Raw genomic sequence first — 18,481 nt, 5'->3', positions numbered from 1 at the left:
CCTTAAGTGATTTCACGTTCTTTTATCCAGTTTGGGAATCAGGGGGCCATTGTGTGCATGGTAGTGAAGCTGTCCTTGTTGTCCAGGAGACTCGTAAAATGTTGCTATGGCAATGCCTCTGTGCAGCCGTTCCTCAGTACGAATGAGAAATTATGGGATGCATGTGCCGTGTGAGTCATATGATTCTCAGATCAAATGATAGAATGATCTAAGCAACTGGCGTGCAAGCATCACATCTGTGCAAGTCACGTGAGCATCGTGTCCTAGAAGATAATGAAGCGACAGGCAAATTTGAAATTGTGAGACACTAGTGAGTGACTTAAGACTTGCAAGAGGACTTTGATCTCAGTTCTGGTTTCTTTCAGGGCAAGCAGAATTGCAGTGTGACAATAGAGGTGCACAACATTTCTTGGTGTTTATATTTTTCTTTCCTGGAATCAGATCTAATAACTCATTCTGTGCGCTTGTTGTCTAGGTCAGGGAATTTCTAGAATGTTAGTCATTTATAGCCAAAGATGCTTGCTAAGAAATACTGTTTTACATATGATTTTTAAATTCTCAGAGTAAAATGAATTGCCGTTACTGTGGAAAGAGTCATGCCGTGTTTGCATTTCTGGTATGTGATGCTGTGTGGTCTATGCGAATGGAAACTTTGCATTGCGTTTCTTACTCTGCCAGTAAAAGAGGTAATGCTGAGATGGCAAAACTACTATGTAAACTGGGACTTTTGTTTGTATACAGCTAGTAACCACCAAATATGATTTATGATCAGTTCCATGGAGAACTGAAGGAGCTTGAGAATTGTTGTGATTCTGGTTTTAGTTTTTGGTGAGTTGTGCTTTAGCAGGAAGTAGTGAAATGAACACTTTTGTCAGATGTTAGCTCATATAAGGAGTAGAATAGATGCTTCTGATCACCAGTGCAGCGTGGTGCTAACCTAGTTTGACAACAAGGAAAAACCTTGAGCCATATATTCAGGAACCTTCTGCTATGTCGTTTTGACTATGAAAAGTGGCAACATGTATATGTGCTTCTCTGTGGAAAGTGTTGTCCTAGACACACATCCCTATATTGGGTGTGGATTGATAGGTCCTCATTAAGAAGTTAGACAGTCAATAGGTTGATGCCAGAAGGTCGACAGGTAATTAATTGGTCGATATGGTTAAAAGGTTGACATTCAAATGGTTGACACATGATTTTTTAATTATTATTTTAGCCTAACGTTAAAAAACATGGAAAAAAAACCATGTCGACTATTTGAAGGTTGACCTTTTAACCCTGTCGACCTAAATCATTGTGAACCTTTTAACCCTACTGAATATCAACCTTCTGGTGTCACCCTATTTACTCTCTAACTTTTTATTGTAGACCGACCATCCAGATACCCCCTATATCAGCTTGTTAAGTATAATCATCATTTATATTGGAATCATCTCCTGGGGACAGTTACTCTATTGGTCAGTTGAATAGTACCAAAAACCCTGACCAATAGGAGCTGAAGTTAAATTAAACTACATGTGTTTTATCCAGAAACTTCGTTTTGATTTCTACATCATTTAAACACTTGTCACTATATTTTCCAGGTGATCTGAGGGCTGCTAGTGGTAATTTGATTGACACGTCACAGTATGTAAAAAAAGAAGTCCCCATTTCGGAATGTCATTCGGAGAAACTAGTTTTCTATGACGCAGCAAAGCAGAAAGCAGAACTTGCAACGGACATAAGTACCCAGGGACAATTTGTGGGTTTGAAACGGAAACACCCTTGTGAGTCACTGGCTGATGATCTTGACCAACGTTTAACCTGTGAAGATGCAGTACAAGAAGATGATAGGGTGAAAAGGAAAAGGCTTGGTGAGTAGTCTTTCTGGGTGTAATAACAGCAGTTTATTCCAGCTGTAATCTCCAAAGTAACAGTAGAGGCAAAAAAGAGAAACTATTTTGTAATAAATATATATATATATATATATATAAGATACTACTTCCCTATTTTCTTTATTTTTTGTGATTCTGTGAGCTTTTATAAAATAGAAAATGTTGCGGTGGCTGCCAGCAGTATTGCATATTAATTTGTACTGATGCTGCCACCTGGTTCATAACCAAGCATTTTTAACATTTGGGAGAGCCTTGTATCTGGTGATATAAAAGAAACCCTCTGATGCGCAAAAACAAGGCTGCCTAAATCATCTGATATATAAGAGTATCACCAATACTCTAATCAAATCAACAATACATATAAATTATATCATGGTGCTTTGTAAAATTAGAAATGTACTCCCCTGTAAATTAGGCTCTGTATCTCTCATTTGTATCCTGAGAATTTTTCATGAGAGATACAGAGCCTAATATACAGGGGAGTACATTTCTAATTTTATATCTGGTGATGTATGTGTTATTACAATGAAGATTTGGACATTTCTTTCACTGAATAAAGCTAAGACTTCTCACAAGAAACGGAAAACTAAGCTGTGTCTATATATACTTAATGTGGAACCTGTTTGTATCGGCCTGTTAATTCATTCTCCGTTAACCTATAGAACGCTCTTCAGATGACTGGTCGGAAAGAGACCTTACAGAACTTTCCTCAAAAACCTTTGAAGAGTCCCACTGCAATGAGGTCACAAACCTGAAGGTGTGTATCGAGCTAACAGGACTGCACCCCAAAAAGCAACGGCATTTGCAGCACCTCAGGGAACTGGGACAACTTTGCAGAAAGGAGCCCCCTGAGTGCCGTGAGATCACAGACACTGAAAACAAGCAGAGGATTTTGGAAGAAGAGCCAATCAAGGCTAAAACTGAAGGCAAAGGCTCGGAGGATTTAAAAAACTGCAGTCCTGAAGAAGGTACAGCAATCAATGCCTGTTGGGAACTCAGACTGATCTGATATATATGTATTTATGCTTTGAAAGGAAGATAATTGCTGTTTAATTATTAATGTGATGGGAATAGCAGAGTTGGGAAGACCTATTCAGTAAGAATCCATATTAATTTCTATTTTCTAGCTGTGTAGGATTTAACTTCTTGATTTTTTTTTTCCTCTCCCTTTTCCTCAATCTCCATTCCCTATTCCCTTGTTCCCTCATCTTCAGACGATTCAGTGTCTCCGCATACGAAAAGCTTTCCACTCGGCTGCCCAAGCAGCAAACGGCAGAGTCAGCAAAACCCCACCCCAGCCCCTAGGTTAACAGCCAAGCAGCAGAAGATTAGAGATGGCCGTAAGGCGTATGTACAATGCACAGAGGAAGAGGGGGGTCTCCAAGTCACATCGCTGCTCGAGGAATACACAGAGTGTGAGAAGCCCTCTGGAAAACGACAATGCAAGACAAAGCACATGACTCCACAGGAGAGGAGGAGGAAGAGATTGTTTCTAGGTGGCGATGACAGCACAGAGGAAAAGGTACTGTGCCAAAATAATGTATATAAAGAATCCATATCTAATATTCTACCACGCTGTAATATGAATTTCATTAATAGTGTATAACAGATCATAGCTGGGCTAACTATTCCTCCCCTTATGAACCCACATTGATATAAACACATTTCTAGTTGGCAACCTTTCTTTTTAGTGCCTGTACATTGCTTTCCATGAGGCTACAGTGACCGATCCTATTTCTGGTAGACAACCAGAATGTCTGCTGATTCCTCCAGCTTGTAAAACCCATAACTCATACCGTTCATTACTTTATGTGTACCTTGGAACTAGAACATATTATTAGCTGATGGTGCCACGTGCTTTTTAATTAGTGAGGTTAATAAATGACTGACTGGCTAATTAAGCCAGATTTGCTCTAGTAAATAAATCCTTTAAGCCTGCAGAGTTGGTGTTCTTTTTATGTGTAATTCTTCAGAAATAATAAATATTTTATATTCTTTCAAATTTGAGTCCAGTGATAAGTACATTATACTCTCCAGAAAATGTTGAACTACAAGTTCCAGTGTGTCTTGCCAGATAGAGGCTCTGCAAATATGGTCTTCCAGTTCAAGTAATATAGAGACAGTGCTAGCCCTAGTTTTCAACGTTTGCTGATGAAAGATAATTGTAACAGATGTTGAAGTCATTTTGTGGGCTGGACCAAACCTGCCAATGACATTACTGAGGCATGAATAACACATTAAATGCCTTAATAATGAGACTAGTGCCTAGTGAATGTATAGGCTATATAGCAGTTCAGTCGAGAAAATGTTGGTGATGGACGCACTTAACGGTTGCCATCATCAGAAAATGACAGAGGCTGTGAATCCGTTATAGTTCTCTCTGCAGAAGGTTGCGTTCTGTAAATGTTCTCTCCTCTTGTTTCTCTGTGTGAGGGCCTATTGTCCACACATGCAGAAATCGGTGGTATGTGTGCTGGGTAATTTGCACTATGTTTAATAAGGTGAAATGAAATTCTGAAAAATTATTCCAGAGAGGTCCACAATATATTTTTCGATGCGACAGGCATCATTTCACAATTGAAAGGATTAATAGCTAGCTCTGTGCTAACTACTTTGCAGTGCAACTGAAAGGTCACCCACTTATAGATTTCTAATATTTCCTGCTTCTCCGTAGACATCTTGAAGTCATTCATTTTGTTACATTGTATTATGTCTGCTGGATTTATACATTCATTTTCCCTGTCCCCTTGTAATGTTCTTTTGTGCTTTATTATGCTGTCCTTATACTGTGCTTATTGCTTGTGCTCCGTGTTTATTTATGAAGAGGAGATTAATTATTTTTTTATGAAAGAAAAAAAACAAAAAATTGGAATCTTAACAGTGGAGTTAGTCTGACAAAAGGCGAAATCTGACTTTACTTACAGTACTGCTTTTAATGTAACTATCTCAACTAAGTAGTACTTTTTCATTGTGTAATATGTGGCTCCCACATCCCTTTTCTTCCTGTTACATCCTGTGACTTCAAAAGCCAACCAACAGTACATTTTCTAAGGTCTAACCACCACAGTACAAAGTTCTATAGGTTGCTATAAAAGTGATTTATCTCTTGTACATATTGACCAAGTTGGGTTTCTTGAGGTGTTGAAAAGCCCTGCACCAGATAAAATGGGTATGTTACCAATTTGACATGACAGACTTTATTTTAAACACTATAAGCTTTAGACCTTAAATGGTGTTTCCTTAAGCATAGGGCTGAAAGCAATGCTTCATTCTCCATTGTTCTCTTACAGATCACCATACGGGGGTCCAGAAAACAGATTGAGCTCTCACCAGATGATGTCCCTGTAAAAATACCAGAGCAGCTGCCTTTGCTACAGGCCTTATCACAGATGTCTCCACTGCCCAATGCTCTGCAGGATACTACACCTAGCCGCCCAATGCCACCTGAAGCACGTCGTCTCATTGTCAACAAAAATGCCGGAGAGACTCTCTTACAAAGAGCAGCACGGTTGGGATATGAAGTAAGTGCTGGTTCATGTTTTATTGACTTGCACATTGGATTTTCATAGCATGCAGACTGATTAGCCTCGGGGCAACATTGGGCATGTACCACACCTGCTATTCATTCACCTGGTTCAGATTTCTGATTCTAACTGAGCTTTCCTCCTGTGTGTGGTTGTCATAGAGGTTGTGTCATGCCATGCAGAGACAGTGGTTGCTATATTGAAAACTAGGGCCCATCTCCAGGTTGTGCATGCAGTCTTCAGGCGTGTGACTGCACGGGCTCCCTTGTCCACTAAGGTGCTTGCTGCTTTGGCAACATTGTGCTGTGCAGGAGGTCCGTAAGTTAATTGTGTGCCCATGCAGTCAATTTCCGCAATCTTTTAGTGTTAGATAGGGTTTTGAAAGGGGCCAGAGGCCCAGCTACCTCCCACCTACCATTGGGCCCACAAATAAAGTTAGGGTCTGGATGCTTTGTTCCTGCTACAATCTCCACTTAGCTCAGTTATTCTACAGCCCCAGGTTAGTTGGTTTAAGTACCAGTCAGCTCTGTATGGTCATCCCTTGACACGGATATACAGCCAATCAAAATCTAAGGAGCACAGTAGCTTACAATGTCTTTACCTATTAGAGAGCACAGAGCTCCAGCTGTTTTCATTGTAAGGTGTTCAGACCTCATCTCCTCTTGCTGCACTGAAAACCTTTAACGTAGGAACAATATGTGATTGACTGGTAGCTGTGTATGTTTCTCTGTGTGTTCTCGTGTGCTTATGTGAAAATAAATATAATATAACTTAACGTTGTTAAACACTAATGTTCTACATGTACATCTGTAGTCATATATCTAACGTTGCATGGAAAGGTATTTTCTTACAGTTTCTTTCTCTATTAATATAACAGCTTTCTTACTTCTACTTTCTCATTCTGAAACCTGATTGTGAAACACTCTAGTGGTTTTCATTTTCAGAGAAATATGTCCGTTGTCTACATTTTGTTCGCTACCAAGAATACTCTGTGGTGGTTTCCAGATAGTCCGAACACATTCATCATTATTGTTATATGTTGCTTTACTCACATTCTCTTGCTTACAAAGGAGAGGAAAGTAACACCTGAATAGCATAAGTGCTATACATATATACACACGCAGAATATGTAGACGGGGAGTTCCAAATGCTTGATTGTACAGTGGGCGTAACCACGCCATAGAGAGAACGTGGCACTTATTAAGCATTACTCAACCTCCAGCCACCTACATTCTCCCATGTAATGCTGTGCACTTTTTCCCGCAGTGATGAGGGGATGCCCTCTACTCGGCTCACTTGAGGGCTCTGAGCGGAGCAAAAAGAACAGGAGTTGGTGGAGTTAAGGAACAATATATGCTGTCACCTAGACCCCAACAGCCAGTGCTGTTCTGGATCAGACACTGCCAGGATAACCTGGGAGAATGCTGCATAGTGAGCACTATTGCTTCTGGGCAAGTCTATGGCAGAGAGTGGGAGTTGCTAGCCACCATCAAGAGTCCTAATTAGACTGTTATAAATAGGCTTTCCTTTACCATTCCAGCGCATACAGGGGTTTCTGGGCAACAGAAAACAAATAAAATACATAGTAGCTCTAGCTACTACAGACAATGGAAGCTCTCTCCACATCTTTACTACAGTCCTGATGGAATCTCACACAGGTCACGAAGCAGAGACCGATTTGTTATAGCATCACTGCCCTGTGCATAAATCCATCAATCTACACTATTTGTCAAGCAGGTCTGTGTTGCTGTCGGACACTGCCGGCTGCTCCGTTATGGAAGCACCTCCATCCTAGCATGTCTAACTGCTGTAGAAGACTGGAGGAGAGCAGGGTAGATATAGTTACTGATATATAAATACTCCAGTTAGTACATGCATATTATCCAGCTCAGTAATAGTCTTTGAAATATAGTAATATCAAATAATGGCATTACTAACTTTTTAACATGACCTTTGGATATTATATTACAGCCTCATATTTATCTGAAAAAATCTCTCTCTTGCATATATAATATTAATGCATCTTAACTGGTTATATAGGGTCCTATTCATGATAACTTAGGGGCCCATTACACATGGGTAAACACTGGCAATGTAGCCTGAAAGTTTACAGAGTTTGACTCCAGGTACCTATGGCCTCTTTGGATACTTAATTATCGGGGACCAATCGACCCTCAATAATGAAGAGGCCACATAGAGTAAAATAGGTTCTAAAGCTATTAAAATGTAAACTAGTTTTTCATAGTCGCTAGAATTCTCTTTTCTGGTATGTCTGCATTTTCAGGCTGTGCTGCAGACTTGTATCAGTATAGTAACTGATGCCATTTACAAAGGATGTAGTTACTGAAGCGTGCATGCTTGCTTGGCCTCCTGTGTGTCAGAAAACTGATCTCTGAACTGGTACCATGCAGTTGCCCGCACCTGATCCTGACACGTGACTCAAGGGTGTCTTTCCTTTACTTGGACGAACATCTCATTAGCTCGCTGCTTCTCACTTTGTCTAATATGTGCAGCCTGGACTAAACGAAAAGGCTTCATGCGGTATCCTAGCGACCAGCTCCTCAGGTCAGGTGCGCTCACAGCACAGATTAGCGTGCTCTCTCCCTGCTAGGTTTGAATCAGAATGAATAAAACGCTCTTGAGCTATTCCTCACCCCTCCCTCCGCCTGCTGACTAATAACAAGCTTGAACGCCAGGCAGTGAATCAACATGCGCAGCATCTCTGAGCAGTCTCCTTAACCTTTATAGATCGGTAGAGCAGGTTTCCTGGATCTTACAGCTTCTGAGAAATGGCAATACACTTTCCGTGCAGCCTGGATACGTCTTTGCCTTGGATGCATATCGTCCAGCTCGCACGCAGCTGGTGCTATGGGTTTTTTCTTTCTGCTCGGCTGCTGAGAGACCCTTTTTTATAACTCGCTGTAAGCATTTCATGTCTATCTACAAGAATACACGTGGAAATCCTCGCTCCCCTCTGTGTTCCTAAATCAGATTTTCAGTAGAAATAGGCTGTTGTAAAGAAAACATTTTTCCCCATGCGTTAAAGCGGTTTCCATCTGTTACAGAACTTTAGGTTCCTCAAGAGACTGCTGCTAATAGAATAGCATTAGCAGGGGCGACTATATATAAAATATATGGGAACTACTGAATGCCCCTTTCTTAATACAAAATGTTAGATATTTTTAGAACTATAGCAATTGTACATCTAATGAGTTTGGTAACATTAGAGCTATAGATCAGCGTAAATGTAATAATCCATGTACACACACTGTTCAGTTCATTCTGTGCCAGTTACAAACAGCAGTGGAATAGCCCATCGAAAAATTCCCACCTCTGTCTACACACTCACACAAATGTAAGATACAAAAGTAAAAATCTTCCTTCTGCAGGGTAAGTAGAAGGAACCACGTAGGACCATTTGTGGCTGCAGGCTGTGTGTACACAGATCTCTGTTTTCTGCAGTAATGTCTTTATCCAAAGATAGAAACAACAACTCTGCAGTTAGTCCCTTAGAAGTAACACACCCGCCAGGTTGTAAACTTTAGAGTTGTTGCTTTTGACTAGTGGGGTTAAGAATAGAAGCTAACAAGATAATTAAAACCTCACGGGAATTACCAAGTTTAAAGACACTGGTTTGCAATTTTTTGTATTCAAAACATGTTTTCACCTATTTAAGTGTAGAATAAGTTAATTTCATTACCTTTGATGTACAATGCAATGTGCAGCTTCTGACACTCTGCCAGCAAATTCATTCATTTTCATTTTTTTGTGGATTTGTTCCTAAACTTTCAATTAGTTAAATATATTAACGATTATTTCATTTATTAAACTTGGCATAGTGCTATAACCTTCCATATTGATACAAATTGCTATAATTTACAGTAATGCTGGACCTACCTTATGCAGATAGCTTTGCATAAACCGGGAGCCTATTAACATTGCATGGTTTTCTGCTATAAGATACTGTATACTGAATGCGAGGTGACTTCAGATATCAAGTATATGAAAATTGGTTTACGTTCCGCCAGTTTGCTCCAACATCTCAGTCCATGCAATATGTAGTAAACACACTTATCTTTATTTCCATGTAGCACTGTATTCCGCTACCTTTCCATGCTGGAATTGTTAAGAGATTTTATTGTTTTTTGCGTACCATGTAATTTTATTATTAGTTTATTATTTATATACTAGAAAGTTTAATCCCTAGAGGAAAATTTACTACAGATCGGTTTTCAAAACGGAATAGTATCGATAATCATCGACGTCTAATTGCAGTAAAAAAAATAAATTATTTACTATGCATCGATTTTAACTGTCATTTGAAATCAGACGTCCATTACCTGTAGGAATTCTACCCCCTATACCACAGCAGATCTGACGGCAAACCCGGTCAATCTGCTGCAGAGGTGAAACTCTGCATCAACCAGGGGTGCGGACGTTGGTTGTACTTGGTGAGGGGGGACCCGAATGTTTTCAGCTGGGGATTCCAGCCCAGGACTGACGAGTTTGGGCTATTTCCTGTTAAGACAGGAGGACTCTTACACTGCGTGTCCCCCTTGCTCTAGCATCAGCCCCCTGTCTGGTTCACCCTGGTGCTGGTTTTGGGAAAATAGGAAGAACCCCACGCCAGGTTTTTACCCTATTTTCAAATTCCAGCCTAGACTCAGAGGTGCAGGGCTGGTTATAGATTCTTTTTTTTACCCTTGGATTTAACCATTTAAACACTTTAGGCTAACGAAGCCTGCACAGATCATAGTGATCTGTACAAGGCTTCACCCAAACTCTCATGCTGCAGGCAGGTCTATTGTTAGGGTGGGTTTGTCATAGTTTTAGAGTCTGTTTTAAATCTCCGGTTTCTATACCGCTCTATGTAATATAAATTATAGTTGTTCTGATGCTCTAAAGTGCTCTAAGTCTGTATTATGGTCATTTTGCCTTTAGTAAATGGTTGGTTTGCAAAACCGACTTATAAGCAACCAAACTTGACCTTTTAGTAAGTATACCTCCTAGACTTTAACTTGCCTATTTTCTTTACAGGAAGTTGTCCTTTATTGCCTAGAAAGCAAATCCTGTGATGTTAACCACCGAGATAATGCAGGGTATTGTGCATTACATGAGGCTTGTGCAAGAGGCTGGCTGACCATCGTCCGTCATCTCCTAGAACATGGAGCAGATGTCAATTGCAGCGCACAGGATGGTACCAGGTAAGAATGTATGACTGTTACTTGTTTGAATGTGTTACATTTATTTTAGTATCATAAAATGTAATTACATTTTATGAAAATAGAAAGTATCGTATAAGTAGGCACGTTACTAAACCCACACTTGCAGGTACCTTTATGGTGTTACTGCCTTCTTGACAATAAACCTTCCCACCTCCTTAAATGAGAGTTCACTAACCAATATAATATTGCTTTCCCCTCTTCTCAGGCCAATCCATGATGCAGTGGAGAATGATCACTTAGAAATTGTACGTTTATTACTGTCCTATGGAGCTGATCCTACTCTAGCAACATACTCCGGGAGAACAATTGCCAAAATGACACACAGTGAATTGATGGAAACCTTCCTAACTGGTGAGCTTCATTCTGAAGTTTTCTTTTATTTAATCAAGCTGTGTTACTATTAGATCAAGACTTTGAAAGGCTGCAAACTGTGACACACAATGTGCTGTGCATGCATATACCATACCTCCAGTGCCGTAACAGGGCTTAATGCCACCCTGTGCTAGCCCCATGCGGGGCCGTCTGCTCTGTCGCCTGATCCTGTAAGTAGAGCATTGCCAGGAGAATCCTAAGGACGCTCCGGGCAGCCCCGCAGGGTCCCTCTGCAGTAGCACTAGAGCAGGGGTTCCCAACCACGGTCCTCAAGGCACACTAACAGTCCAGGTTTTAGGGATAGCCATACTTGAGCACAAGTGACTTAATTAATACCTCAGTTATTTTGATTTAACTATCTGTGCACAATCATGGATATCACTAAAACCAGGACTGTTAGTGTGCCTTGAGGACCGAGGTTGGGAATCGCTTCACTAGAGGCTGCGGCACCCTGCAAGCCACATGCAGGTACCATGCGGCAGAGACTGTGCCACCTACAGGCCAGCGCTCTCTGTGCGATGGCATCACTTGCACTACCCTAGTTACAGCCCTGCCTACATCACCCTCAGAGTACAATTTGGATTTTTAAGCAGACTTTTTTTTTTAAGAGATGGAAAAGGAAATTATTTGCAGCTTTCATTGCAGTTTTAGTTTATTTTTTATTAGTAGGTTTTAGATCATTTTATTACTTCGATTTGGTTCCACTCTTGTTAATACCTTGGAAAACATTTCTTATAAAGAATGCTTTTTTGATGTGAATTAGTGGCACTCTTAAATAGCATTGAGCTCACTGCTGATGGTCGCTACAAATATTTTGTTGGACAAATCCCATTGATTTTGGTGTGAGTGTGTGTGTTTGTTTATTTGCACAATCGTACCTAACAGAAAAGACTTCTATTAAGTTAAGATACACAAATGCCAAGACATTTAGGACTGAGATTGGCACCTGTTTGAACCCCGCTGTGTAGAGAAATGTTTGCGGTGATTGGCCGTTAGTACATATGGGGCCTTGTGCAATCTAATTGTTTTGATACAGGATAACCTTTACAAACATCTATACATGTATTTTCTCCACAGGGTACTGAGTTGTTATTACATTACCCCAACTCATTAAAAATCATATGAATGTGTCATGGTTGGCTGCATGTAAAACAACATATGAATAGTCTAAAAAGGGGAAATATAAAAAAAAAATATATATATAATATATATATACATTTTTTTAAAGAAATTGCTCGAACTAAAAAGTACAAGGGCATGTTACGTTTATAAGACAGCAGGAGACCGTTGTTGGCAGCTCTGCTGTGCGGATGTGATAGCTGTTTTTCCCCCCTCTCCTGCTACCATGCTAAAGACGGCTAAATTAGGCAGCGCGAGTATGATCTTAGCTGTCTCATAATGAGAAATCCCAGTGACTGGATTGAAACCTGGTTTAACCTGCAGGTTTAATAGCTCCTGCGTTGCCATACGACATCTGCACTGCCCCCGCTGTCAAAATCACGGCTGTTTAGACTCTGAAATGCTGAATTGTAAGCTTCCTATTTGACATATCTACAACCAAAACATATTATATAGTAAAACCAGAGCAGTTAATGAAGTGATTAATAGCAATGCTGCATAGTTTATACTCCGTAAATATACTTTACTCATGAAGGTTTACAAGAATATTATTTTGCCTTGAACTGTTTGATTTGTGTAGATACTATAAAGATTCTTCTTTGGATATACGTACTTGGTAGCATCAAAGAGGAGACTATATGATTAAATTGTGTGTGTGTGTGTGTACAGCTGCTACATGCCAATTGACACGACTTGACGGGTCATGTGACTGCCTTATTAAAAAGAATAGCATGTGTGCATTATAGAATACTTTTTCTGCAGATCAATAGCAAATGTTTAACAGCAACTTGTTTATCAAGCAATAACAAACGATAGGATTTTGGGAAAATACCAAAGAAAGATGGCTGTATGAATCTTTCAGGGGAGCAATAAGGACTGTATTGTGTACTGCTATAATTCTACTCCTAGCATTATATGTAGCTTTATAGCTATGACTTATGTTTTTGTTCTTAAATATTTATTTATTTTTTTAAATCTTTTTATCTTTTCTCCCCCAGAGTACTTAACTGATTTGCAAGGGCGCCATGTAGATGACCCCGGACTTTCCTGGGATTTCAACGGCAGCTCCGTCTGTGGTAAGAATGAATTTTACATTTGATCACTTAGAAACCAATGTGGAGATCAGTGGTCACAGTACAGTATATGATATAGCACGGATTGCAAGTGCTATATACAGCTATACTGTATATGACTATAAATAATGGCTTTGGTTCTTAATGCAAATAAGGTCATTTTTCAGAAACTCAGCTATGTACAAAGAGCATGGGGTTGGCATTTGAGTTGTGTCCACCAAACTGTTTGTCAGAGGCATGTATTCTACAGATAGCAATAGCAACAATAGCATCTTCATTATTTCGAACAAGATGTCCACTGCTTCCTAAACATCATCATTTTATTAAGCCATTCATTAAACTAGTTCTTGGCAGTTCAATGGAAACTCAGTTGGGTTAAATCTAGAGAGACATCTAGGTGTGTATCTTTTGTTGTCTATTGTTTGATCCTATGAACACTGTTCTCTAACCGCAGATTCAAAGGATGAAAGTGGATTTGATATTTTGGCAAATCCGCCTGGTCCTGACGATGACGAAGATGGCTACATAGATGCCTTTGAATTTGAATTCTCAGACAGCCCTCTGCTGCCCTGCTACAATGTCCAGGTCTCTTTTTCAAAGGGGTAAGTTAGCATATTAATACTAGCAACTATATAGATATATAAACTGTGTAAGGTTATTTCTAAAACAAGGCAAATGTAACCATTAAACATTGCTACAGGAAATACATTGAAGTCTGTGGTTCATAATAAGTAATCCTGACCATTACATGAGACTAGTAATCTTTTAGTTGGGACCAGATTGACAATTGCATTTCTAAGGATTGATGAATGTGAGTGCTCAGCTCTACCTCTATTGCTGGTTTTGATCTCTCATCTGTGGTATACCCTGTAACACTGTCAGATAGTGTTATATCCATCTGTGGGGTGCACCCCAGGAAACCAAGACTCGTGAAGCTTATGCATTCATCAAGCTGTCTTCTCACTGTAACATTAACACCTGTATATGGTGTGGATTGTGCTTGTTTAGAATGCTGCCACCATAAAGTTGCTACTATCATTTCTGTGTGTGTGTGTATGTGAGTGTGTGTGTATATGTGTGTATATATATATATATATATATATATAAAATTTAATTATATTATGAGTCTCCCATATACAAAATGCTTGGGGCCGGGGGTATTTGATATCGGAATATTTTGTATTTTGGAATATTTGCATACCATAGTGAGATATTGGGAATGGAAACAAATTCTAAACACAGAATGCTTTTATGTATTATATACACCTTATACACAGCCTGCAGGTCGTTTTATACAATATTTTCAATAATTTTGTACCATAAACAAAGTTTGTGTACATTGAACCATCAGAAAGCAAAGGTTTCACTATCTCAGTCATGCTAAAACAAATTTCAGAATATTTCGATATGGGAGACCTCAACGTGTGTGTGTGTGTGTGTGTGTGTGTGTGTGTGTGTGTGTGTGTGTACTGTATTCAATTAGAAAGGACGCGGAAACGGCACCCGACGAAACTGAAACAGACGAGAAGTCCAGTCAAAATGGGGAACTCAGTCTGACACCCCCCAAAAGATGCACTAACATTGGGGATCACTATAGATGCCCCCGATTACCCTAATGAAGGTATTTGGGGTACATAAGTTGTGTCAATTGGTGCCAATTACCGCATTAACACAAGTGGTGAAGAATAGCATTAAGCAGTATTTTTTGGTGAAAATAACTACTCCCAGCAAATTTGGGGTACTTGAAAATGGGGGCTAGCATATTCTTAAGTTGCTAAAGTGCAGTTTTAAATTACGTAAAAATCCACCTTCCGCAAGCACCTGCAATCAAAAAAACACCTTCCCCATACTTGGGGACCCCCCAGAAGTCTATTTAGCTAGTTTTTAAGTTTGTCCCCCAACTTTGAACTTTTTCACCGTCAAAATGAAGGTCATTTTTTGGGGTGTTCTAAAGTATTTTTTTACATAATTTATCTTTGGGGGACTGTCCCAAGGGTGCAGGGGGATTTTCCGAAGTTTGCACCCCAAAACTGTAATTCTGCACTTTTTTCCACCGATTTACAATGCATTTACTTTTTGCGTACGCGAAAAGTCTTAGGAATTGAATACGGAAGAAACTTTCCGCCTGGCGAAATAACGTCATCCGCGATACTTTTGTGCGGTTTCTGACTTTTCGCCTCTAATTGAATTTGTCCCCTAGTAGGGTTAGTGTAATATGCAGCATTCCACTGAAAGTACACATGTAAATCTGATGTAGTATCCATGCCACTGGCGTTTCGCAAATCCACCAATTCTGGACTGCACTTAAGCGTGTGTGTGGGATACGGAAGCCTGTTCTCTTCACATTCTGATTAATCCGTTGCCCCATTACTTTTATCAACAGACGGGAGGAAGTGGCTGTACTAGGAAGTGTTGTCAGACACACAAAAGATCAAACAGTGTACATCTTTCTCATTAACACTCAGATATACACAATAGAGATTACCACAGTAATGTGTATATATTCTTTTATGCTTTTCAGTCTGATCAAAACCACTCATCTAGTGTGTGTAATCTGGTACTTGGAGCGGGATGCATTCATTATGTCGACAGTGACCTTGCCGACAATATTACTGTCAGAAGCACTATGCCGGCACTACAATGTCAACAAGATTAAAATGCTATAAAGAGCATGTTTTTAAGTTATACTGCTGAAACCATGTAAATGCTTTAAGTAGCATTTTAATCTTGTCGACCTCGTGATGCCAGAATAGTGCTGCAGACAGTGACATTGGTACCCCAATAGAAGTTAATGTCTGGTGGTTTTACACCCATAAAAAGTGCAATAACAAAACAACAAGAAATATGGCATATAAATCTATAAATCATCCCTTCAATTCGGGACACACATGAATTACACTGATTCTGTGGCTGGCTGATTTCAAGTCTACATTTCATTTGGTTTTAATCAGCCACAGAACCTGTGAAATGCACATGTCCCAAATTAAAGGGATAATATGGCAAGTCTTACATGTATGTAGAATTGCAGGTAACAGTATAGAACTCTGGTCCAGATGTAGATGGTGGAGTAGAACGGTACATCAAATGTAGGAAACAGTACAATAAGCACAAGAGAATAGCCAGCCAGTATAGCTAGCATATGCGTACAACTATATAAGCAGTAACAAACCAAAAACAGGTCGATCTATGCAGCAAACCAGCGGGTGTGTTAAACAATAGTTATTATTGTACATAGATTATTCATACACAAAAACCCATAATGCATAAGACTAAAGCGACAAGTACATGAAGGCACCATTCAGGCCTACGCATCACAAAGCCAGGATAACAGTAAGGGACATAATGATTAAGATGAGCTCAGTTATATAAAAAGGATCATCACAGTATATAACAACAACAAAAAAAGTACAATGTCTAAATAAAATATAAGTCAGCACCCAACATTAGACTGGGTACCCCGGAAACATATCCCCGCTGCTGTAAAGCTATCATATAACAGACAAACACAAGAATAAAGTAAATAAATTAACCATATACACATCTGTTATTAATTCTGGAACAAGAGCACCCAACAACAAACCTCTTCCATCCATATTCCCGCATCCTGAGGCAGGCAGTTAGCTTCTGTTCTCCTAACAAGTCACGACTGCCTAGGGAAAGGAATATATTGCCTATAATGTGTATGTACTAGGTCTATAATGTGCACCATTGAAAACTTAGAGATGCTGTATATGATGATACTTAAATAGGGCAGTGCCACCATTTTAATATCTTTTTATTTATTTGTCTTAGGCCAAGAAACTGGTTGCTTCTGTCAGACGTGACCAAACGGTTAAAGATGTCCTCACAGTCTTTTAGCATAGAGTATCCTCACCTTGAAATAGTCAGTATATCTGAAGCCGAATTCTACAAGCAGGTATCGCTAAGCCAGCTCTTTTCTTCACCAGACGATCTTGCAGGCTTCAGTCCAGACAGCAAAGAAATGCTCGAGCTGGTGGAATTTACAAGTGAACTGCAAACATTACTTGGATCCTCCGTTGAGTGGTTGGATCCTGAAGGAGACATGTCTTACGCCAGTTGTTAAAAAGCCAGACCTTTACCTAATAGTGTAATAAAATGATTCCTTATTTGTGAATATGTGATATAAAGAGAGAACACTATTCTATATATACCAGTGTAAAAAGCAAATTTACATATATCTATAGATCTTACATGGGACTGTCTTTTTCAGAAAACATAAAATAGATTTATATTGTCCTGAAAAGTTCAGTGCACATTTTCTTTGGAAGATTATAATTTTGTTTTTACCTGTAACACTTTATTTTATTATATATTTTTTTTAATTAATATTTTGACTTTTTGCAAAGCACTGAAGGCACGAAAGATACTTTATAATTCGTATTCGAAAGTCATGTGGACAAAAGAGGGGCACTTCATGACATTTTTTATGTTTACAAAAAATTACCTGTTTTTTGGTAAATAATGTTGGATATAATCCAAATTTTTGTAATATAAATAAAATTATAAATATATATATATATATATAAATATCCATAGAAATTTGTTTTGAAGTTTTGTATTCTAATTTAAAATCTGTGAAATTTAGTTTTCACACCTAAATTTAGTGTGTGCATATCTGTGTCTGTATATATGTATACATTTATATGTACATGTGCACACACCTCTATACATATATAAATATATACATACGTTCAAACGTTTTATGCTCTAATTTAAAAAATAAAGACCATGAGCTATTTTTTTTCTCTTGTAAGATATTATGGCTGTATGATAAAGTGTTGCAGTCCAACTGAATTGTATATAAACTAAAATAATTTCTTGAGACGTGTGTGCAATGTTTTGAAATCTGTGTTTAAACTTTGTAAGGAAACCACCTGCCTTTGTATTTATATTTTACAAGACTTTTTCTTAAAAAGGCAATAAAACCGCTCAGTAAATGGACACTGTGCACTTTTGTTTTTCAATTTCTCTTAAAAGAATGGAACCGATTGATTTACTTCTACTATGTCCCCCATTTGATGTCATAGAAATGTGCAATGTTGACGACCGATAAAAGGATTGTTTACTTATAGACCTGGTTTGTCACAAAATCATATTATGTACATTTCACCCAAGGGTTACTCCAGTCTGGGCAGAGGTACATATTCACTTTGTAACCTTGGCTGGGCCGGACCATTTTGTTTGTTTTTTTTCAAATTGAAATGGGCTCATCTTATTCCTTATACAAACTAACTGTTTACTACATATTTATGATGCAGGAAACAGCATAAATT

At 38.9% G+C, this 18,481-nt stretch overlaps 1 protein-coding gene across 4 annotated transcripts in view; it reads left to right on the top strand.

Moving 5' to 3' along the window:
• BCOR (BCL6 corepressor) overlaps nucleotides 1-18,149 on the top strand; it is a 162,108-nt gene extending 143,959 nt beyond the window's left edge. For all 4 annotated transcript variants that reach the window (XM_088451693.1, XM_088451692.1, XM_088451694.1 and 1 more), the window contains 9 exons: nucleotides 1,584-1,853; nucleotides 2,537-2,842; nucleotides 3,089-3,396; nucleotides 5,165-5,395; nucleotides 10,436-10,602; nucleotides 10,829-10,974; nucleotides 13,113-13,190; nucleotides 13,642-13,789; nucleotides 16,980-18,149. In XM_088451693.1, the coding sequence (XP_088307819.1) occupies nucleotides 1,584-1,853; nucleotides 2,537-2,842; nucleotides 3,089-3,396; nucleotides 5,165-5,395; nucleotides 10,436-10,602; nucleotides 10,829-10,974; nucleotides 13,113-13,190; nucleotides 13,642-13,789; nucleotides 16,980-17,271 (1,946 nt within the window). In that variant the 3' untranslated portion in view covers nucleotides 17,272-18,149. The remainder of the gene's footprint in view (nucleotides 1-1,583; nucleotides 1,854-2,536; nucleotides 2,843-3,088; nucleotides 3,397-5,164; nucleotides 5,396-10,435; nucleotides 10,603-10,828; nucleotides 10,975-13,112; nucleotides 13,191-13,641; nucleotides 13,790-16,979) is intronic.
• Nucleotides 18,150-18,481: the final 332 nt, after the last annotated feature.

This window comes from Taudactylus pleione, unplaced genomic scaffold (genome assembly GCF_031769625.1).
Source record: "Taudactylus pleione unplaced genomic scaffold, aTauple2 ptg000026l, whole genome shotgun sequence".
In the NCBI taxonomy this organism is placed as follows: domain Eukaryota; kingdom Metazoa; phylum Chordata; class Amphibia; order Anura; family Myobatrachidae; genus Taudactylus; species Taudactylus pleione.
This window is presented reverse-complemented; position numbering and strand designations above follow the sequence as displayed.